The following is a 24,220-nucleotide window of genomic DNA, read 5'->3' as shown; positions in this document are numbered from 1 at the left end:
TGAAAGCAAAAGAAGAGGTTAGTATACAATAATGGGGTCTGGGTTACATGGAGGTCATTCATCTAGGAGGAAGCACATGCATTCCAAATGGTGCATGCAGTCTGGTATGGTCACTTCAGTGCTGTTAGATATTCTATCAAAGCAGCCAGTTTTCATTGAAGCAGAACATTAAACATTCTATGTGAGACTAATTATTGCCAATGGAGCCGAATTGCTATTATTTGGTCCATGGTCACAGTTTTTGGAAATGTAAATGTGAATGTGGGAAAAACAATAAAAATGGTCACATTTACACAGTCACACACGTATGCAACAAATTGTCTGCATGAAAGTGTGAGAAGCACAAATGTGTACTGTAATCCACAAACAAATATAATATCCCTACACACACAAAACGTGTTTACAGTACCACAAGCAATCAAATCCTGATGCAGAGTCGAACTTTCCATTTTGCTAATGCATGGTGGAAAAAATGTGGTCAGACTCACAAGTTGTTTACAAGCTTTCACCAGGTACATTCGCTCTCTGAATATTCAATGCCACTTATTCTCTGTCAATAGTTTTAGCCATTTCTGGAAAGCACCTGTACTCTCCCGAATCAAATCCATTTCCATCGCAATAAATCTAGCAAGGTGAATAATTGATTTTCTATATTTACTTCAAAGATGCTTTAGTGCTCGGGTGGGATTCGGGTGGCTGAAATACCAATTTCCCAGAGTGAAAGCCATATAAATTAAGCAAACAAACACAAGTGCTAACATTGAACGGGAACTTACAGGAATTTCATGACTAACTTGTTGGCCCTGACATGGGTGCTGTGACTGTATATCAGATTATATATACTATTGATCCAGCAGAAAAAGCAGGGAAAACATTTTACCTACATGTTAAGTGTAGAACTGAAGAAAAGAAAAGAAGCATAAAAGGAAAACACTCTTAGCTAGTCAATCAGAAATTTTTCCAAGCCAGGTTCATTAAAGATTATGTAATGTTGAAAACATTCAATTTTGGCTATCTGGATAAATAAAGAAATAAGCAAGTGTTAGGATGTGACTAACTAATAGCAGCCAAATGACAAGCTTAACTTTTAAGTTAACTTTTTCTGTCTTTCAGAATCAGAATCAGAATCAGCTTTATTGCCAAGTATGCTTACACATACAAGGAATTTGTCTTGGTGACAGGAGCTTCCAGTGTACAACAATACAAAAACAATACAAAAATAGCAGCAAGACATAGATAATAATAAAAAAGAAAACTAATTATACACATGCGTACAGACACACACATACATACATACATACATACACATGGGTAGTGCAAATCTAATAAAATCTGTTATGTACAATGCAAATACAAATCTGTTATGTACAGTGCAAATTTGTTTTCAGAGGAATGAAATGGCAGAAGAGGTTGGATGTGTTGGATAAATATAAAAAAGACTAAACTGTGTATTGCACATAGTTATTGCTCAATGGGGCAATTAAACTGTTCATGAGATGGATAGCCTGAGGGAAAAAAACTGTTCCTGTGCCTGACGGTTCTGGTGCTCAGAACTCTGAAGCGCTGGCCAGAAGGCAACAGTTCAAAAAGGTAGTGGGCAGGGTGAGTGGGGTCCAGAGTGATTTTCCAGCCTTTTTCCTCACTCTGAAAGTGTATAGTTCTTGAAGGGGGGGGGGGGGGCAACCAATAATCCTCTCAGCAGTCCGAACTGTCCTTTGTAGTCTTCTGATGTCTGATTTCGTAGCTGAACCAAACCAGACAGTTATTGAAGTGCAGAGGACAGACTAAATGACTGCTGAGAAAAACTGTATCGGCAGCACCTGTGGCAGGTTGAACTTCCTTAACTGGCGAAGGAAGTACAACCTCTGCTGGGCCTTTTTCACAATGGAGTCAATGTGGGTCTCCCAATTAAGGTCCTGTGAGATGGTAGTGCCCAGGAACCTGAATGACTCCACTGCTGCCACAGTGCTGTTAAGAATGGTGGGGTCCTTGGCAATGCAGTCATTGGTGTAGAGGGAGAAGAGAAGTGCGGAGAGCACACATCCCTGGGGGCACCAGTGCTGATTGTACAGGTGCTAGAAGTGAGTTTCTCCTGTCTCACAAGCTGCTGCCTGTCTGTCAGAAAGCTGGTAATCCACTGACAGATAGACATGTGAACAGAGAGTTGGTGTAATTTATTCTGGAGTATAGCTGGGATGATGGTGTTGAAAGCTGAACTGAAGTCCACAAAAAGTATCCTTGCATATGTCCCTGGTCTGTCCAGATGTTGCTGGATATGATGCAATCCTATGTTGACTGCATCATCCACAGACCTGTTTGCTCGATAAACAAATTGAAGGGGATCTAGAAAGTGTCCAGTGATGTTCTTCAGGTGGGCCAACACCAGTCTCTCAAATGATTTCATGACCACAGACGTCAGGGGACAGGTCTATAGTCATTAAGTCCTGTGATTTTTGGTTTCTTTGGGACAGGAATAATGATTGAGCATTTGAAGCAGCATGGGACTTCACACTGCTCCAGTGATCTATTGAAGATCTGTTTGAAGATGGGGGCCAGCTGGTTAGCACAGGATCGAAGACACGCTGGTGAGACGCCATCTGGGCCTGAAGCCTTCCTCGTCTTTTTTTTTCCGAAAGACGCGGCTCACATCATCTTCACAGATCTTAAGTGCAGGTTGAGTAGCAGGAGGGGGGGTTGCAGGTGGTGTTGGTGTTTGTGTGAAGTGAAGGTCAGAGTGGGTGTGGGGTGTGAGATTGGGCCTTTCAAATCTGCAGTAGAACACATTCAGGTTGTCAGCCAGTTGTTGGTTCCCTACAGGGTTGGGGGTAGGAGTCCTGTAATTTGTGAGTTGTTTCACGCCACTCCACACTGATGCAGGGTCGTTAGCTGAAAACTTGTTTTTCAGCTTCTCAGAGTATCTCCTTTTAGCCACTCTGATTTACCTGTTCAGTGTGTTCCTGGCCTGATTGTACAAGACTTTATCCCCACCCCTGTGAGCATCCTCTTTGGCTTGACGAAGCTGCCTGAGCTCTGCTGTAAACCACGGTTTGCCGTCGTTGAACTTTAAATAAGTCCTAGCAGGAATGCACATATCCTCACAGAAACTGATATATGATGTAACAGTATCTGTGAGCTCGTCCAGGTCTATGGCTGCAGCCTCAAAACACTCCAATCCATGCAATCGAAGCAGGCTTGTAGTTCCCGCTCTGCTTCATTGGTCCATCTCTTTACAGTCCTTACTACTGGCTTGGCTGATTTTAATTTCTGCCTCTAGGATGGAAGAAGATGAACCAGACAGTGATCAGAGAGTCCCAAAGCTGCTCTAGGGACAGAGCGATATGCATCCTTTATTGTTGTGTAACAATGATCCAGTATGTTCCTGTCTCTGGTGGGGCATGTGATGTGCTGTTTGTATTTGGGCAGTTCACATGTGAGATTTGCTATGTTAAAATCCCCAAGAATAATAATAACTGAGTCCGGGTATTGTTGTTCCATGTCTGTGATCTGATCAGCCAGCTGTTGCAGTGCTGTGTTCAAACACGCATTTGGCGCGATGTACACACTCACCAGAATAAACGAGGAAAACCCCTGCGGCGAGTAGAAAGGCTTACAGTTAATAAAGAGCGCTTCCAAATTAGGACAGCACATCCTCTTTAACGTTGTTACATCAGTTGTAGTCTAACGGTTTTTATAATAATTGTAGTTTTTCCAGTAAAAAAAAATGCTTTTTCCAACAAGTAGCAGTGTAGCATTACAAAAGGCTACATTACTGTTTTTAATGTCATATTGTATTCACCATAATAGTGATACATTCATTTAAAACCCCTTATTGTTTTGGTGCTAGAACAAAGCAGCTGTGATTACATTGTAATTTAATCATCAGATAGTTATATACACTGATGAGCCAAAACATTATGACCACTCACAGGTGAAGTGAATAACATTGATCATCTGCTAACAAGGCCACATGTCAAGGTCTTGGTAGATTAGATGGTAAGCGAACAATCAGTTCTTGTAGTCAACGTGTTAAATGCAGGAGAAATGGGCAGAAGTAAAGACCTGAGCGACTTTGACAAGGGCCAAATTGTTATGGCCAGACAACTGGTTCAGAGCATCTCTGAAACGGCAAGGCTTGTGGGGTGCGCACATTCACCAGTGGCGAGTACCTACCGACAGGGGTCCGAGGAGGGACAAACCGGCAACAGGGTGTTGGGTGCCCAAGGCTCATCGATGTGTGCGGGCAACGGAGGCTATCCTGTCTGGTCCGAACCAACAGAAGGTCTACTGTGAATATTTTGATGATGGATACGGGAGGAATGTGTCACAACACACAGTGCATCACACCCTGCTGCGTATGGGGCTGTGTAGCTACAGACCGGTCAGAGTGCCCGTCGATGACCCCTTTCCACCGTCGAAAGTGCCTACAATGGGCACGTGGGTGTTGGAACTGGACCATAAAGCAGTGGAAGAAGTTTGCCTGATCCGATGAGTCCCATTTTCTTTTACATTACATGGACGGCCATGTACGTGTGTGCTGTTTACCTGGGAAGTGATGGCACCAGGATGCATTGTGGGAAGACTTCAAGACGGTAGAGGGAGTGTAATACTCTGGCAATGTCCTGCTGGGAAAACCTGGGCCCGACCATTCATGTGGACGTCAATTTGACATGTGCCACCTACCAAAACATTGTTGCAGACCAGGTACACCACTTCATAGCAATGGTATTCCCTGCTGGCAGTGGCCTCTTTCAGAAGGATAATTCACCCTGCCACACTGCACACATTGTTCGGGAATGGTTTGAGGAACATGATGAAGAGTTCAAGGTGTTGCCCTGTCCTCCAAATTCCCCAGATCTCAATCTGACTGAGCATCTGTGAGATGTGCTGGACCAACAAGTCCGATCCATGGTGGCTCCACCTCGCAACTTACAGGACATGAAGGATCTGCTGCTAATGTCTTGATGCCAGATACCACAGGACAACTTCAGGGGTCTTATAGATTCCATGCCTCGGTGGGTTGGTGCTGTTTTGGTGGCACACGGAGGACCAACAGCGTATTAGGCAGGTGGTCATTATGTTTTGGCTCATCGGTGTGTTTATAAAGAAATTGCACCCTTAAATAGCTTGAATGTAGTTAACTACATTTTGATAATATTTTGAAGTGTAGCTAAATACTTTTTAAAAGGCAAGCTTCGCTGTATTTAAACGACTTTAACTGCTTTAAACAGTACTGCATGTTATATTCTTACATCAGGTCTCTAGAGACTACTGTGACTATTAGAAGAATATTTCCAGTGAAAAATAAACTATGTGAAGTTGAGTTCAGCTGAACGTGCTCTAAAGAGTGAGTAATAGTGAAGTATTTGAGATATTTTCACACTGCTGTGTGCAGATATCCACCTCCGTCAGTATTACCAACCCTGCATTAACAAACTCCACCAGTGAGTGTGACAGTATGTGTGTGTGTGTGCAAATGTGTATGTGTTCTTGAGTGACCTGAAGCCAGAAAACAATGGCAATGGGGCAAAGTGGAGGTCAGCTATCACACTGTTTTGGTAGTGCACATTCCTTCATCCTGTTTTGGTCGACCTCACACATTGAAAAAACACACACTCGTACAATATGTGCTGATAAGATCCTCAATGTGTGTACTGCATGTCTCCTAAGTTGATAAGGTTACCAGTTTTCAGAAGGGCAACAAGAGGGGTGTCTACAGATTTAGTTAAAGCTGAAGTGTGTGACTATTTCAGAGATTATTTAAAAACATATGCTATATGGCTGCACTGCTCATGTGTCATATTGAGAAGAGCTTAATGCCACATGTTATCTCTGTATCAAATAAATAACAGCATGACCCCAGCCGCAAACTTGAGGTCAACGGTTAGCTGCTCATTCCTGGCCCAGGCTGCACATGTGTGCCATCTGTCACTAGCACAGCCAGATCATAGAGGTACACTACAGCAACTCTTGCACCTTCACAGCTGTGGGAGGGGGCTGCTTTAGCATGTTAGCATTAGATAAAACCAAATAAGATTGTGAAACACAGATCATGGTTCAAGGAGAGAGAGAGGGGAGAGAGAATAGAAACTGAAAGAGGAAGGGAAGAGTTCTTGGGGAAAGCAGCTAATGAAATCTTCCTCTCACTGGTGTTTTCACAAACACATTACACTGGGGTATCAGGCTAGACCAGGTGCTGTTCGGTTAGTGGTGTGCATGAATGCTCATCTGTCATTCTCCCCTGTGTGTTTTGATTAGGAATAAGTTGTGAATGAACTTGATTTAACAACAGAGCCATTTTGAATTGTATACTATGAGGACATCTGTCTATCATTGGTCTGACTGGTTTTCTGTCTGGCTGATGTTTATCTAGCACTATAAATATTATACCATAAAATCATTAGATTAAGCATGTGATATTTCATCGACTGCACTCATTAAGATTTTCAATTCATCTTTGGGCATTTTTTACAAGATAAAATGTATTGCATAAAATCATCAAATTTATCTGCTACTTTCATACATTGTGCATTAATTTCTTTCTATAACCTAAACAAATAGACTTAATCTAAATTAATCGGCATATATCAAGTTATTTTAAGATTATTGGGATTGCCCAATAACCCTTTTAACAGATTAACAGAAGTATTATCCCTCTCTTGCATCAATTTCATAATCTAACGACAATTACTGTAGGCTAATATTGCACAGTTTTCTGTTTCCAAAACTTTTAGGTAAGTTTGACTAAATACTGTGTAAAATAAGTTCTTTTAATAATTCATCTCATTTTCTATCGTTAAATTGCATTTATATATATAGATAGATTCACACTGTAGGGTGGATTACTTATTTACTTCTGATATGTAATCTGGTACTGATTACAAATTACACAACTAAAAATGTAATCAGTAATGTAATCTTTTAAATGACACTTTTCAGGTAATCTTATCTGATTACTATTGGGTTGCTTTTGGATTACTTGTTGCATGTTTTAGTGAAAATCAATTTAACATTAGTAAATATGAAATCAAACAGCAATTTGCTATTTGTCAATCCTTGAACACTTCTTTAAAGTCAAGATTGATAGATAATGCAATCCATATGTAATCATGTAGTCCATAAAAATTAACAAATCTGATTACACTAAAAATGTTATGTAATCTAATTACAAGTACTTGATTTGTGTATTATGAATACACAGTCCAGATTACATGTAGTCCATTAATACCCAACACTGTATATATCGCTATTACATTGGCCACTCTGCTCTCTGGATAGCAGTGTTGGCATTAGCCATTTAAAAACCCATATCATCAACCACTATGTCTCACTGAATAAAGTTTTCTGTTTTCATTTTCTTTTTTTTTTTTACTTAATTTTGAGTAAATATTGTCTAAAATAAGCATTCATTTAATATAAGAAAACTTTATTTGTCATCATTAAACTATGTTTTATATATGGGCTTTATATTTACCATTGGCCACCATGCACCCTGAGCACAAAAAGAAAAAAAAAAAACCTATATCAGTTGACCACTGAAGCATACTGGGAATTCTTTTTCTGTTTAACAATAAACATACTGTAAAGGCCATGGCCTCAGCTGTATTCCACAATGTCTGCACTCTGGATGAACTGTCTTTATGGCTTATCACACAGGAAACTGTCTATTACTTTAATGGCCGCCATCCCGAAGCTGCCACTTCAGAGTCTGAGCATCATATCATACAGCGCTTGAACATACAGCAACAACAGACAACAAGCATATTATATGAAGGACTCGAGCCACAAATCACAAGCAGTAACGTTTCAACATCTCACATAGGGGCCACAAGTCTATAGATGGTTCTTGTAAATTAAATGAGATTAAAACATTTGCTATGGGACAAACAGGCGAAGTGATTATGTATATTTTTTGTGTTATTAAGAAGAGTTTCTGTTATTTTGGAGATTTGAGGGTTACCATTTTGGTGAATAGTGGAGCATGAGCTTAGGTTGAGGACTGGTACAAGTTATGAATGATCTATCATTGAGCTATGGCTATGCTAATCAAAGCATAGTATCACCAATCAGCATGCATTCACTGTACTAGCTTATTCTAGCTAGTACTAGCTAGGTTTTCTCTACTTGAAGTATTTAGATTGAGATTACTTGTTAATTTTAAGTTCAGTCAAAAAGTTAAATTTAAAGATAAGTGCCATCAAAATGTATAAGTTAGCTTTCTCGATATTTCAAGTTGAGCAATTAACATGCATGTGTAGTACAAAACTAAAATCTGAAAGTCCTATTAACTTAAACTTGTGAATTTATTAGCTTGAAAATTAATGTAACTTCTGCTAACTTATTAGGGTTTACAGTGTACTCTTACAGTAGCTCGTTCTGAGTTAGCATTTTGGTTGAATAAAAATAACATTGTCCGTTGACCTAATACTACTGTATGATTTGTCTTCTTAGACAATTGCTTTGAGTATTGCACAAACTCTTTTTTCACCGATCATATTAACGTAAAACGAAAGCGCTGGCTCAATGGCCACAGGTTAACGTGGGTCAGGCACTGCTTTACAAATCTTACTTTAGAGGACAAACAAAAGCTCTGGCTCATATAAACATGATGGATGGTTGATATATCATCCTGTCTTCATCTGATCCTTCTCCCAACTACAGCTAAGACAAAAGGCATTAAGCGAATGGGTTGGTATTAGAGACTACAGCAGCTGCGGTGCCTGCATGTGATGCCTGCTTATAATGAACATCCATCCGTCTATCCGTGGACTCATTCATCAAGCTCACGCACTGAATCACTCTATGCATCCATTGATCTCTCTCTTTTATCAATATATCACTTCCTTCATTAAATCTGATCATCAATTCATTCATCTAGCATCCCCTTAGGTATCTTCATAAAATAATTCTTAATGAAGAAAGTAGTCCCATGTTTTTTAAATAAGGCAGCCTGAAGCATTGTCCCTGGTGGTGAGCTGTACATTTTCTTTGGCCCCATCTAACTATGCCAAACCAGAGAGCAATAAAAGTGAAGCTTGCCATTACTGCAACTCAGGAGCAGGGCATGAAAAAAACACTAATTATGATGTTGCCACGTGCAGATGAATTCAATTAGAGGAGGGTGGAAAATACTGGCCTCAGACCAGTCCTTTCATGCTGCAGAGGGCCGTCACCAAACACACACACACACACACACACACAACTATTTCTCTTTTTACAATACTGAGTTTTTTGCCAAAATAAGAAAATTTTGCTAAATACCTTATAAGCCTGCCTCTACATAAACCACATCATTCACGTTAACAACTGCATTTTGCTGTACATCATTTTGTCCATTTGAAGACAATGCTAGCTATTTAACACTGTAAGACAAGATAAAATTTATGTTGGAATGGGCCTCAAGGGAGGCGACTGCAATAAAGATTCAAGTCCAAGAAACATCCCCTGCTGTAAATGAATCCATCAGTTCCATTCTAAGAGGAAAATACTCCTAGAAAATGTCACTCTGTCGTAAAACAGAATGAAATCAGATAAGCATTATGTACTAAGTATGTCTTCAGTATGTCTAGTTAAGTCTGTCATTTCTACAGTGTCCCAAAAAGTATTTTAACACTTAAGTCACGCTTAAAAATTTTAGAATGTCATTGCCCTAAATTCCAGGTGGCATTTATTTAAAAAAACAAAATGTATTTGGACACTTTTGGGTTGTAAACATTAGTGGCACATGTCAATAGTTAATGTGTTAAACTACACCTGTGGTTACTTGAGGGGAACTGACTTCACACATCTATTTAAAAAAAAAATCACCTTGAGATCACTTGGTTAAAAGTAACTGCAAACATGACTCAGAAAATAGAAGTTAGTATTGAGAAACACTAGCATCACATGCTTGCAGATGCTTTTTGGTTTAATATTCTCTTAACTAAAGCAATAGAATTCAAACATTTTTAAAGGAATATTCCAGGTTCAATAAAAGTTAAGCTCAGTTGACAGTATTTGTGGCATAATGCTGATTACCACAAAAAAAATATTTTGACTCTTCTGTCCTTTTCTTTAAAAAAAAAAAAGCTCAAATTGAAGTTACAGTGAGGCACTTACAATGGAAGTGAATGGGGCCAAATTTTGGAGGGTTTAAATGCAGAAATGTGAAGCTTATAATTTTATAAATGCACTTACATTTATTCTTCTGTTAAAACTCATGTATTATTTGAGCTGTAAAGTTGTTTAAATCGTCGCTTTTACAGTCATTTTAGGGTTCGTTGAAATTTACACAGAAAAGGTTAGTAAGCAATTTTATCACACTAAAATCATGTTAACACGAATATTTTTTTTATGACTTGTGGCTATACTTTTGAAACAGTGTATATTTTAACATTCACAAATTGGCCTCATTCATTTCCATTGTAATTGTCTCACTGGAACCCAGATTTTTGCTTTTTTTAAGGAAAAGGAGGGGCAAGTACAAAAATGTTTTTTGTAGTAAACAATATTATGCCACAAATGCTGTCGATTGAGCTTAACTTGTATAAAACCTGGAATATTACTTTAAGTCTGTCTTAAGTATCCAAATACATCTTGGAGTCACTGTATTTATTGAGGGTACTTAAAAGAAAATGTCTTACAAAGAGTTAAGTCTAAGCTCATTTCTGAGAATTTGGATTCTGTGTTTGTGGATTTATGGAAACCAATGGCTTCTTCATAATAGTGACAAACCCACACTTGCAAAAACCATGAACCTCTAAAAAAACGTGACCTTGGTTACAGAGCAAGTGGAAAGAGGTTTTCAGTAACAGTGAGCTATTTTGCTAGGAATGCCTGTGCCATTAAATGCTTAGTAATAAATCCAATCTTCAACGCAGCGTCTGAGTCTATATGTTGTTTGTGCTCTGTAAGTGCATTTGATTAACAAATGACGACACAAAACAAAAACAACTTTCAGACAGCAGGAGTTTGCTCCAGGTTTTTCAAGTCAAAATTAGCTTTGATGCTCATCAATGGAGCCTCAAAAGTATCTAGAATTCATGACCGTATTATTTGATGTGCCTGTCTGTCAGCTCTGACACCTGTTGGGAATACAGAACAGCTGGATGGGGATTTAAGAAAGAACAGGGGAAGGGAAAAGGGGAAGAGAGGAAGAAAGAGACAGGTAAAGGGCATGTCTCACCTGTTGCTGGTGAAGGAAGGCTGGGTCTCTGGGGCTCAGTCCCACAAAACGGTTGGCAGTAGGGGTGCCTGGAGCTGAATAACCTACAGTACCGTACACATTCAGTCAGTATATTGTGCAGAGTATTGTGTATGCAATGTATTAAAATATATGAATATAGCTGGTGTAGACGCAGGTAACACCGGTGAGTGCAACTCACCTTCTGAAGATGTGGTGATTGGCTTGGTGTCAGCCATGGAGAGAGACACTGGTCTCACCGTGCCATGGTGGGGCGAGGGGGCCAGCACTGGTGTGAAGTGACCAGGAACTTTCCCCAGTACCTGACCACTGCTGTTTGGCTGTGGCATGGATTAAAAAAAAGAAAAGGATCTGTCATCATACCAGGCCTCATAGAGTTATTGGCTATAAAATAAATAAATTAAAAAAAAGGACAAGCACTTCGATATGTCCCAGTCCAACTTCATGTTTCAAGAGGAAATACATTACACAGGAAAGAAAACTGGGGGGGTAGATTTACACAATCTTTTGATGTTCACCCATCTTCTTTTAGCATTAAAGCTAGACAGCTGACAGCTTCAAAAACCAGAAAACGAGGGGGTTGACAGACAGAGAGAGAGAGAAAGAGCAAGAGCAAGAGCCAGCATCTACCTCCTTCCACTCCTGACTGCAGGAGACAGACTCTACAGAATTCACATAGCTGGCCCTAAGTTCAAAACTCAAACAGGCCTTTATGAAAGAGAATGGTGTCCATGGGGTTCCCCAATGTGAATAGAATGTTTAATTAGGGTGTAATATAATCTCCGTTAAAGCAAGCATAAAAACATCCTGGCTCCCATCCACCCGATTATAGGCCCCATGTTATTTGCAGAGTGATCTTCCCCCACCAAGCTCCGGACCCCAGCAACGGCAAATATTTACGACCTTTATCGTTCCCTGTGGCTTCTCCCGTGTAACAGTTCCAGCACACTATGCCTCGTCCAGTCTATAAGCCCATTGTTTACCGTGTGAGCGGCAGGGGAATAAATCTCGCTGTAAGGGTTGTATCGCGACCCTTGCTTCCATAACACTGAGAGGGAAGATATCCCTCAGACAATCAACGCCATGTTTCCCAATGTGTCAAATCACATCAATAATGCATGTTGCTGCATTCTTCGTCTGTACTAGTTCTTAGCTGCACAATGCATTTGCTAAAAAACAGAATCATTTTTGCCCTCTCAAGATTGAATTTTGAATCGAGTTTCTGAATTTTGCTCTTAAGAGAAAATTTGGTTACCTTAGTAGTACAAATGAACATCATCTATAATTTAGGCTACTTCCTGGAGTTAATCAAGATGAAAGAAGATAGTAGATTTTTACTTGCCCTGCCAACGTTATATATTTTTATATGTGCAAGAAAAAATATGTATTTTTCTCAAAAGTTTTCTGTACAAAAAAGGTAAAAAGAAAAATTAACAAAATTTAGTTTGAATTTGTAGTAACTGCAAGAAATTGTATAACAGCTATATTCATAAATACATTTTTGCTGGAAAACTTTTGCTAAAAAAAAAAAACATTACTGGTTTATAATTTTCCACCTTTTCTTATTGAGGCTTTAAAGACTATCACTAGTCAATTTCGCAATTTCGACGAAACCTCCATTATGTTAGCCAATTAGATAATGTTACTTTAGTGACAATTTTAAATCAGCGGAATTTCCAAAACTTACATAAAAGAAAACATTTCTAGGCATAAAAATACTGTACAACAAATATAAGATTGCTTTGGACCGGTTAGGGCAAATTACAATTTTGTCAACTGTCTTGAAACTCTCTTATCTTTATTATTAAGCTATTTGGTATATTAACCACTAAATAAAAATTTTCACAGGTTCTCATAATTTAAGCCACAAAAATTAGGTATCACACTTCAAGAAAAGTGGAAATGTAAGCATTAAAGGAATATTCCAGGTTTAAAACAAGTTAAGCTTAATCGACAGCATTTGTGGCATAATACTGATTACCACAAACATTAATTTTGACATACCTTCATTAAAAAAACAAAACAAAAATAACCCAGCACAAATCTGGGTTCCAGTGAGGTGCTTATAATGGAAGTGAATGGGGCCAATCCGTAAACATTAAAATACTAACTAAAAGTATAGCCACAAGACAAACAATATGTGTGTTAACAAGATTTCAGTGTGATAATATCACTAACTAACCATTTCTGTGTAAAGCTATAGCCAATTTTACAACTTCATTGCCATGACGCTTTAATGTCAACAAACCCTACAACCCTAAAACCCTAAAAACAATTATTTAAACAACTTTACAGCTCAAATAATAGATTAGTTTTAACAGAAGAATTAATGTAAGTGCTTTTTTACATTTATAAGCTTTACATTTCTGCCTTTCAACCGTCCAAAAATTGGCCCCCATTAACTTCCATTGTAACTGTGATTTTTGCTTTTTTTTAAAGAAAAGGAGGGACAAGTCGAAATAATTTTTTTGTGGTAATCAACATTATGCCACAAATGCTGTTGATTGAGCTTAACTTGTATTCAACCTGGAATATTCCCACAATATCACCCAAAATGAAAGTTGAAATTACCCCTTACAAAAATTTTTGGAGAGTCTTGCCCTTTTTTAAGTGATTTTGTTGTACTAATTAAGATGAGTGGGACAGACTGGGTTGCTTGGCAGAGTTCTAGAGTTCTCTTAAACACAGCCTCACCGAAAGCCCCATCCATCATCTGCTGAGGAGGAGTCAGCCTCCATGACCACAGCATAGTCAAACTACTGACCATGTTTTAAGTTCTTAAATTAACATTAAATCATGTTTTATAAGCTTAATTTATTCTTTAATAAAGACATGATTGCCTATATAATAGCATTAAATAATATAATAGCACAATAAATACAAAAATGATTCCCCATAATTTCTCTTACTCCAGTAAAACGTATGCAGAAACAGTAGTTTTCATAGAGTTGGATCAACATTGAGCACATATGTGTTTGTGTTTATGCGTAGTGGCTGGCCTGGTTGAAGTGTTTATTGACTTCCTTTTGTTGTTGCATTTTCCTCCTCTCTCTTTTCGTTCCCCTTCGCTTCATTTACGCCGCAGCTAGTAAACAGAGCCGGTGCAGCGATGGAGAGGCCGTTGCTTGGCCCCGTGCTCCGCACTGAGCTGATTTAAGCAAGGTGCCGACAGTGCAAACCACTAATGATTTTGTGTTCGTTAGCTAAACTGGGTCAATTACCATGCCAAAACAATGTGGCCTGTTAATCAAACTTGAGCTTGATGCAGTGGGAACAACCGGAGACATAAAGATAGACAGACAGTGAGAGGTAGAGATAGAAAGCAAACGAATAGGAGACACACAAAGCTGCGCTAAATCACCTTTTGTGTTTATAGTATGTGTCTCTCATTAGTTTTACGGGGTAGAGCAGCTTTAGCTCATTGTATGGTTAACATATGTGACAACATGATGATTTTGATTGGACAATTTGCAGCTGCTACACACTACACACACGATCCATGTTATTTCAAGCATGTTATATAAGAGGAACAGCTTGTGCCATATTTGTGTGTGCATGTACACTGGGAATAAAATGTCTGAAAATCTGGGAATCAAAATCTAATTTAAATTTGGAAATAAACTTAAAGTTTTAAGATTTAGAAAAATGCAAAACAAAGAAACACTGTGATTTTGTGATACTGACCATGTTAACTCTATTTTAATTTTTTTTAAATGGCCAGATTTCAGAATATCAGGCATTGAACAAACTTGTGGAGTTCCTGACGGCTCGAGTGCATACTGTCATTAAAGCCAATATGTTATTGTTATGCTGACAATAACATTTCTAATAATAAAAAAAACTGTATCAAAAGAGAAAAATGCAAAATAGAAGCATTTTCACAAGTGGACTCAGACTTTTGAACCTCACTGAATGTGCGTGTCTCAGGAAAGGGACTATTTAATTACTTTTGAGACATTACACTAACAGCCTGTTTTAACAACTGGAATCTATGAAATATCATGGACAATGCATACACAGTTGCTCGAATTAAAGGCTTTGTTCCAGTAGAATTAAACACTGTAGTAATTATGTATGATTGTGTTGGGGTTAGGGTTAGTTAGGGTTAGGGTTAGTAAGCCACACTCACCTGGCTGCTCTGCGGGCTGGACGGGTCGTAAGGCTGCATGTAGTTCTTGAGGGTGTCGGGTGGGTTGAGGTGTGGAGGGTAACGGATGGCGCCATGAGAGATGTAGGGCGAGGGTGCCGGGGGAAGGATGGCAGGGGCCGAGAACTGCAGCGGAGAGTGTGGAGGTGGACTCCTGGTGGAGATTACTGCACACAAACAGAGAGCACATTACTAATAGATTTTAATTTGAAAATATTCTAAACCCAATGCAATTCAGTCAAATGGTTCTCATGGGTTGTTATCACTTTGTAGGTGTTTGTTTTGAAATATGCAAGGTTTACACCTTTAGACCAATGCATTTCCATTACTATACTATTCACAAAAATCAATTTCAAGCTGCTAAAATATTTTACTCACCATAAACATTTCTGTGATTTTTTTTTATTTTATTTTTTTTATGACTTAAGATGATATTAATTCCCATGACTTTTCCAGCCTGGAAATCACATTATTAATGTTCCCTGACATTTCTACATTTTCCATGACCATGAAAACCCTGAATATGTCACACTTTTTCCACAAAACCTTCCATTTATAAGCATTCAGAATGTTGAATGGTTGCTTAGAACTGGAAGAGACTGAATAGTGTTTTCAAGTCATACCGCTATGGCCAACAGTGGTCAGTCCTGGGTGGTGGTGCTGGGAGAAGGTGCTGAGCCGAGGTGAAGAGTCCTGTGGAGATGTGGGGCTGAATAATGGCTTCTCTGGTTTCTTCATGGTGGGAGAGGACATGTCTGCTGAAAAAAAAAAAAAAAAAAAAAAAGACAGGGGAGGTCAGAAATAAGCTTAGCTAACAGATTTAGAACTAAGTTCTTGCACAAAGAATTGACAGTATAAGTAATTGCCATAGCAGTACATTTGTATATTTGGGCCAGTAGTTCAGATTTGTACTTGCTCTATCAATATTTTTACTGGCCCCACCACACAAAAATAATGAAAAATGAGAAATTAGCAACATATTTTTTTATACATGTCAGAATTAAATGTATTTCTATTCTCATTAAACATTAAAGGAATATTCCGGGTTCAATACAATTTAGCTAAATCATCAGCATTTGTGGCATAATATTAATACCACAAAAATGTATTTTGAGTTGTCCCTCCTTTTCTTTAAAAAAAAAGAAAAAATCTGGGTTACAGTGAGGCACTTACAATGGAAGTGAAAGGGGCCAATTCGTAAACATTAAAATACTTACTCTTTCAAAAGTATAGCTACAAGATGTAAACAATATGCATGTTAATATGATTTTACTGTGATAACATCACTTACTAACCTTTTCTGTGTAAAGTTATAGCCAATTTTGAAACCTTGTTGCCATGACACTGAATGTCAATTAAAACAACTGTAAAAATGACATTTTAAACAACTTTACAGCTCAAATAATACACAAGTTTTAACAGAAGAATTAATGAAAGTGCTTTTATAAAATGATAAGCTTCAGATTTCTGCCTCTTAAACCCCTCTCCATTCACTTCTATTGCCTCACTGTAACCTCGATGTTTGGTGTTTTTTTTTTTTTTAAAGAAAAGGTCAAATTTTTTTTTTTTTTTTTTTTTGTGGTAAACATTACATTATGCCAAAAATGCTGACAATTGAGCTTAACTTGTATTGAACCCGAAATCTTCCTTTTAAATGAGTTGTTGTATGCTGTTGTAAGTCTTCTTTGCAAACTAGGATTGGGCAATAGGACAAATGTAATCGGATATCGCAATATTTTTTAAAATAAAAATATAGTGGATATATTTCTTACATATCGCCCAGCCTTATTGCAAACAATAAAAAAACAATAAAAACAAATTACAACATATAATTTATATAACAATAATTAATTAATTAATATAATTGTATATAATTTATATAATAAATAATTTATTAGCTTTTAATTAGCCTCGTCCAAGGATATAAGTCATTATCATTATTTCAATTACCTGTTAGCCAGCTAGTTAACTTTACCATAGTGACACATTTAAATGAGTAGAATTTGCACAAACAATGTTCAATACATCATAGAAAACCTAATATATACACTGGCGGCCAAAAGTTTGGAATAATGTACAGATTTTGCTCTTATGGAAATAAATTACATTGGTTTTTTTGTTTTTTTAAACTACTACAATTTGAAAAAAAAATTCAGATCTTCTTAAACTACTTCAAAGAGTTCTCATCAAAAAATCCTCCACGTGCAGCAATGAGAGTTTTGCAGATCCTTGGCATTCTAGCTGTCAGTTTGTCCAGATACTCAGGTGACATTTTACCCCACGCTTCCTGTAGATGTGTCATCTTGCCATAGATGTGTCTTGTCTTGTCGGGCACTTCTCACGCACCTTACAGTCTAGCTGATCCTACAAAAGCTCAATGGGGTTAAGATCCATAACACTCTTTTCCAATTATCTGTTGTCCAATGTCTGTGTTTCTTTGCCCACTCTAACCTTTTCTTTTTGATATTCTATTTCAAAAGTGGCTTTTTCTTTGCAATTCTTCCCATAAGACCTACACCCCTGAGTCTTCTCTTTACTGTTATACATGAAGCTGGTGTTGAGCGGGTAGAATTCAATGAAGCTGTCAGCTGAGGACATGTGTGGTGATGTCCTCAGCTGAAAAAAATGTCTTGACTATACTTTGTGATCAGTTGAATGCCACTTTGGCATTCCAATTTCCTTCCGAAACAGCAAAATCTGTATATTTTTCCAAACTTTTGACCACCAGTGTAAGTAGGCAACGCACGTGCACATGGTCAAAGAACATAAGACATAGTGACAACGTGACTGACCAGAAACTCTTTCACACTGCCCATCCTTATCATTGAGCCCTGTAATATCCAAGAAAGTAGAGCCAACAACATACGGACAAGCATTTTTGCATGTCTTGTTTTGCTTTCTCTCCTTCTCGCTCGCTGTCTGAAATGCAGTGTATTATCTATCTACAGTAGGTTGATTGTATAAGGAAAACATTAACTTCACATCAACTTCCAACAAGAGAAAAAAAAAAAGAACATGTTCATCTGTTTCACCAGCAGACATGGAGGAGACACGGCACTTGGCCTGTGTGTCTCTGGCGCTCCTCCCTGACAATCCTAGATGAGATGTGAAAACTGAAAAGGGAGGCAGATGCAATGAAATTGGAATAATGAAATGAGGAAAAGTCAAGGAGGGGAAAATATAGAACCGCAAGCTAATTACATATCAGCAAGCACTTCTCATTAAGTGTAGACTGCATTGTGATTATTGTGTGTTTGGTGTACATACATCTATGTATATTTAACTTCATAAATGCTCCATCTTTCTTTCTTTCTTTCTTTCTTTCTCTCTCTCTCTTTCTCGTTCTTTGTGTTGTGATTGCAGGAAAAGGTAAATGATCATGACTCAGAGTACAAAGGTCTTGGAATGTAGGGGGGTTCTGTGTGTGTGAGTGTTTGTGCTTGTATGTGTGTGTGGACGTACTTAACTACACTTTGGTGACAAAATTGTTCCTAAAAGTGATTAAATCTAATACTTTTTTCTACCTCTGGGGACATTCAAAGATGTCTTCATTTGGAAAAAACGATTCATTAAAAGAAAGTAAATGATCCCTAAATTTTCCCTTTACGCAGCAAATGATGACCACAGAAAACAAGGAAAATGTGGTTAAACTAAACACACCTTGTGTAATTTTTATGTCTACAAGCATAAATGTCAAAAACGAACAAAGTTTTCAAGGAAAATAACTAGTATTACATAACTGTATATAGGTCATGTAATCTTTTCCTGTACATAATCGACAGATAAACCTTATGCTCTTATGAACGCAGAACAAGGGGTTTAACAGAGCGACCTCACTCTGTCGACACAATGCAGGCTTTGTACGTATGATTATATAACATGAAATTTTGTTTTCCTCAACCAAATTTTGACTGCACTTTTTTCTCCAAGCATGTCAGAATTTAGCTTATGGCTTTTGAATAATATTTTGTCACCACACCTGTTGCAACAGAACATGGAAAAATTTTCTAAAAAAAAAAAAAAAAAAAAGCCATTAGGAAGGAGGCCGGATTGGGCTCCCTCAGGAGTATCTATACATGTGTGTGTGTGTGTGTGTGTGTGTGTGTGTGTGTGTGTGTGTGTCTGTTTGAGGAGAGGAGGGAATGAAGGAAGAAGAAAGGAAGGTGGGAAGGATATCAAGAGAAAGAGGCAGAAAGAGAACTATATGTGGGTAGCTGACTTGCTTTTTTCAAAATCAAGATTTTAGGTTAAAGTCTATATGAAAGAAAAGGGAAAGTGTTTGTTGTAGGTGGTGTGACCGGCCATATCTTTAAGTTGTCACCATTTTTAATCACCATTTTGTTTAACACCTTCATTAGTTAAATGTTACTGTTGTGTGACAAATAATTAAAAAAAAAAAAAAAATTCCAAATATTCCATGTAATCTCTCAATTAATATGAGGTAATAAACACTGCATGCATAATTATAAAAGAAATAAGCAAATGCTGTTTAACATAGCTTTAGATGGAGTTCAGCATGTCACACTTTTCAAAAGTATTTCATGTTAACTACCCATATACTCTCCCATTAAACCTAAACAAACCATAATATGTTTGTACAGAGCACACGGATCGGGAAAATGTATATACATTTTTTTCAGGCCAAAACAACTGTTAGCTATCAAACAATTCCCAGAGTTAAAAAGTGAGAGATTATTTCAGGGTGGTGGCCACTCGGAGATATGGTCTTTTCAGAGTTTTTTTTTTTTTTTTTTTATATATCAGAAAGGTATATTTCTGTTTGAGTGTGTTTATTCATGTGTGTTTCTCTGTGCACATGAGGACTGGTTTAGCGGAGGCAGTTTCCTTCTGTCAAGGCCTCATATGGCTTTAATATTCATGCTTCACTCCTTCTGATATGAGTTTTACAAAACAAATCAGCTTCTCATGAGCTCTATCCCTCTCACTTCTATCCCGTCCCCCTCTTCACTCCTCCCTTCATCCCATTTTTCAGTCACAATATCTCATAGTGACTCACCAGCAAAACAGAAGCTTCCGAAAAAAGCGAGGGAAGAGTGGTTATTATTTAAAATAATATTTTATTCAAATTTATACATTTAAAGTGTCCAATAACTGATATGCAGAACAAATATTTAATTATTGCTACTTTGACACAAACCAGAATATGCATTATGAATATTTTATCATTAATAATAATGTATATAACAACTACAATATTATTGTTGACAAACAAAGTTAATTATGACAGAGTATAATCTTTCCAAATAGAGATTAGTTAGAGATTTCACCATTTTTCGGTAGACTCAATATTAAGGAACCCATGACTTATTAAAGGGATAGTTCTTCCAAAATTGAAATGTCCCGTCATGCCATCCCAGATGTGTATCACTTTCTTTCTTCTGCAGAACACAAACAAAGACTTTAAAAGAATATTTCAGCTCTGTAGGTCCATACAATGCAAGTGAATGATGACCAAATCTTTGAAGCTCCAAAAAGCACATAAAGGCAGTATAAAAGTAATCCATAAGACTCCAGTGGTTTAACCCATGTCTTCTGAAGTGTTCCAATTAATTTTTGGTGAGAACAGACCAAAATATAACTCCTTTTTCACTGTACATCTTGCCATTGCAGTCTCTAGGCATGATCATGATTTAAAGATAGATTACACTTCCTAGTGCTTGACACATGCACAGAACGCTAGAAAGTGTAATCAAACTTGAAATCATGATCACCAAGGAGACTGCTGATGTCAAGATTAATAGTGAAAAAGGAGTTACATTTTGATCTTTTCTCATCCAAAATCAATATGATCACTTCTGAAAACATGGATTAAACAACTGGAGTCTTATGTATTACTTTTATGCTACCTTTATGTGCTTTTTGGAGCTTCAAAGTTTTGATCACTATTCACTTGCATTGTATGCACCTACAGAGCTGAAGTATGTTAAAAATCTTTCTACGTGTTCTGTTAAAAAGACTTACACATCTGGGATGGTATGAGGGTGAGTAAATAATGAGAGATTTTTCATTTTTGTGTGAACTATTCCTATAAGAAGTGTGAATATTGTTAAAAAAGTAACAAACAATTAAATTATTATTTATAGGATAGAAAATCATATTTATATGTACTAAGTGTGTCCTGGTTTCAGAAAAAAAAAAAAAAGATTATGAAATTCTGGAAAAGGCTGATTAAATACAATAAAGAGGTTTCATTGAAATAGCTGAGGGCAGTTCTTTATTGCTCAATTTCTCTCTCTCTCTTTTTCTCTTATACTGGCCACCTGTTGGTTGTCAAGGAACAAGTTCAAACAGACGCTGACACACCTACCTGCCTCTCTTTCTCCATATCACACAAATGTTCATATACATACCGTCCCTCTTGTGTACATACTTAATTATATAACATACACAATCTAATGCTACACACACTGCACAAACTGTTTTGAGCTAAGATCTGAAACTTACTACTAAAGAAATGGGAGAAGGACATGTGAACTAGTGAATAACAAGTGTAACTAATTCTGCTGACTGTTGAGATCTCTCCTTTCATTACCCCCTCCCCCCATTCCATCTGGTGCCTAAACACAAAGGTCACAACCCTGCCCTGACCTTTGCCAAACCCACATTAGAAGTCAGGTCAAGTTCAATGATTGCCACACGCCAGACAAATCCCCCATTATAAGGGGGAAACACGGCTTATCAATTACCTACCCATGCAGACAGCACACGTGTCTAGTCTGATCTACATCTAAGGGATTGATTATTATACCTGTATTAAAGCTGCTATGCTTTTAGTTCTTTCAATAAGAACAATAAAAAAAGTAATATAATTAAAAATATTTTCTCCTGTGGCAGCAGTACAATGCATAAAATCATGCAGATACGGGTCAGGAGCTTCAGTTACTGTTCACACCAACCATCAGAATGGGGAAAAAAAAGGGATCTCAGTGATTTAGACTGTGGCATGATTGTTGCAGAAATTACAGAAATACTCTGGCACCAAAAATCATGCCATGGTCGAAATCACTCAGATCACATTTTTTTCCCCCATACTGATGGTTGATGTGAACATTAACTGAAGCTCGTAACACGTATCTGCATGATTTTCTAGAATTGCACTGCTGCCACACAATTGGCTGATTAGATAATCGCATGAATAAGTAGGTGTACAGGTATGCCTAATAAAGTGGTCGCTGAGTGTACATTTTACAATGCGTCATCAAATATTTCAAGGAGGGAAGTCAGATATGTCGGGTTAAATATATGTTGCGTCATCTCTGTCTTTCAGAGCAAGTCCACAATGCCGAGACCTATTGTGGTCTGATTAACGTTTATATATGCTGGAAGAAGCAGAGCTGCAATCGCATTATCTAGTTCTGTGAGTCCGACTTTGCAAAAATCCCTATTTGGTACAATTTAAATCGGACTGAAATCGAGCATTTAAAGAGAAGTACAGTGTCATTACTTTTGCAATTCCCTTTAGTGCCACTAGTTGTGCAGAAATAACACAGCTTTAAGTTTTAAACTGGGAGTATTTTCATATATTGCTTTAAAGGATAAAATATGAGCTGCAAAACCGGTCTTGGAAATGTAGCAATTAAACAGATATGAAACCGGACCCAAGACTGGCGCACACATGCCCACACAAAACAAGACTGGACAGTTCCACCCTGTCAAAGTGTGACATTTTTTTTTTCCAATAAATGCAGTCTTATCAAAGGTTTCAATCAAAACAAAACATTAAGACAACTGGCTCTTTCTCTCTGTGTGAAATCTATTTAACTGCGGCACACAAAAACTTTATTGTTGTTCAAATGTTTCATAAGCATTCAGAAGGATGGCAGAGGTTATGAGAATGCCACAGGCTGATGCTGACTGATGTGTTTTTGATCAGTTTTGCATGAAGACTGGAGTTCACTCAGTACTTCAACAGTGAAGACCAGTTTATCAACATCACACTTTACTGAGAGAGTGAGAAAGGGGGCAAAAAAATAAAATTAAATAAACAAATCACAGAAAACATCTTGACACACAGGGAAGGTTAAAAAAGGATAAATTGTGTAAAACAGCTCTAATATTGTACAAATGGAGCACTTACTAATTTCCTGTTGAAATAGGACGTTCAGGTCTTTCTCTCACCTTGTTCTCTCTCATGCCAGGGTCTGCTGGCCGGTGAACTGGGGGACGAGTAGAAGTCTGGCCCGGTGGGACTGGTCTCCATACTGTCCTCTTGGATCGTCTTAGGCCGCTTACTGCAGTGGACAGATGAACATACCTTAATAATGTGTGTCTGTCTGTGTCTGTCTGTACTTGTATGTGTGTTGTCTGAACATCCGTACTAACCTGCCAGGTGGGGACGAGAGGGACCGGTGTAAACTCACTCCAGAGTTCAGGTCTTGATAATACGGTTGACTCGGCATGTCGGCCATGGTGAAGTTCACTCCTGCACCCTGTGTGATGGGAGCTGAAGAGACAGAAAGAGGTAAATTAGAAGAGTTTGTGAAAGGTAGGAATGAGGTGTAATTTACAGTAGATCGGTGGCTCTCAGCGGGTAGGTCGCGACTCAAAAATGTATTATAGGTCTGTTCTTCTAGGATTGTAGACGGCAGGGAAAAAACAATGCTAAATGCAAATAATAAAATATAATTTAACATAATTGTGTATAGTTAGGATGGCAAAATAAAGAGAGAAAACACTTCCCATTTCATTTGTCACTGACATCAAAGACTGCGGGTCTGATTAAACACTACTCTACTGAACTTTGGTTCAAATTCATCTGTCACTAGCCAAATTAGGCAGAACCCAACATCATCAAATATGATATAAAAAAATAAAATAAATAAACAAGGTAAAAGGAAATATGACCCAGACTATGTTATATACTACGGAGCCCC

General features: G+C 37.8%; 1 protein-coding gene across 8 annotated transcripts in view; it reads right to left on the bottom strand.

Moving 5' to 3' along the window:
- Positions 1 to 24,220, bottom strand: part of LOC127412391 (nuclear factor 1 B-type) — a 128,378-nt gene that overhangs the window by 20,985 nt on the left and 83,173 nt on the right. For 4 of the 8 annotated variants that reach the window (XM_051648725.1, XM_051648708.1, XM_051648747.1 and 1 more), the window contains exons 5-10: positions 23,670 to 23,790; positions 23,466 to 23,578; positions 15,950 to 16,084; positions 15,309 to 15,493; positions 11,361 to 11,499; positions 11,162 to 11,244 (exon numbers count right to left, since the gene is read on the bottom strand). In XM_051648725.1, coding sequence (XP_051504685.1) covers positions 11,162 to 11,244; positions 11,361 to 11,499; positions 15,309 to 15,493; positions 15,950 to 16,084; positions 23,466 to 23,578; positions 23,670 to 23,790 — 776 coding nt within the window. Of the gene's footprint in view, positions 1 to 11,161; positions 11,245 to 11,360; positions 11,500 to 15,308; positions 15,494 to 15,949; positions 16,085 to 21,245; positions 23,290 to 23,424; positions 23,579 to 23,669; positions 23,791 to 24,220 lie in introns of those variants that run through there. The other 4 variants (XM_051648735.1, XM_051648717.1, XM_051648756.1 and 1 more) reach the window with 3 other exon arrangements.

The sequence above is a fragment of the Myxocyprinus asiaticus genome, chromosome 2 (assembly GCF_019703515.2).
Source record: "Myxocyprinus asiaticus isolate MX2 ecotype Aquarium Trade chromosome 2, UBuf_Myxa_2, whole genome shotgun sequence".
NCBI classification, from domain to species: domain Eukaryota; kingdom Metazoa; phylum Chordata; class Actinopteri; order Cypriniformes; family Catostomidae; genus Myxocyprinus; species Myxocyprinus asiaticus.
The sequence above is the reverse complement of the archived record's forward strand: the minus strand, read 5'-3'. Positions and strand labels throughout refer to the sequence as shown.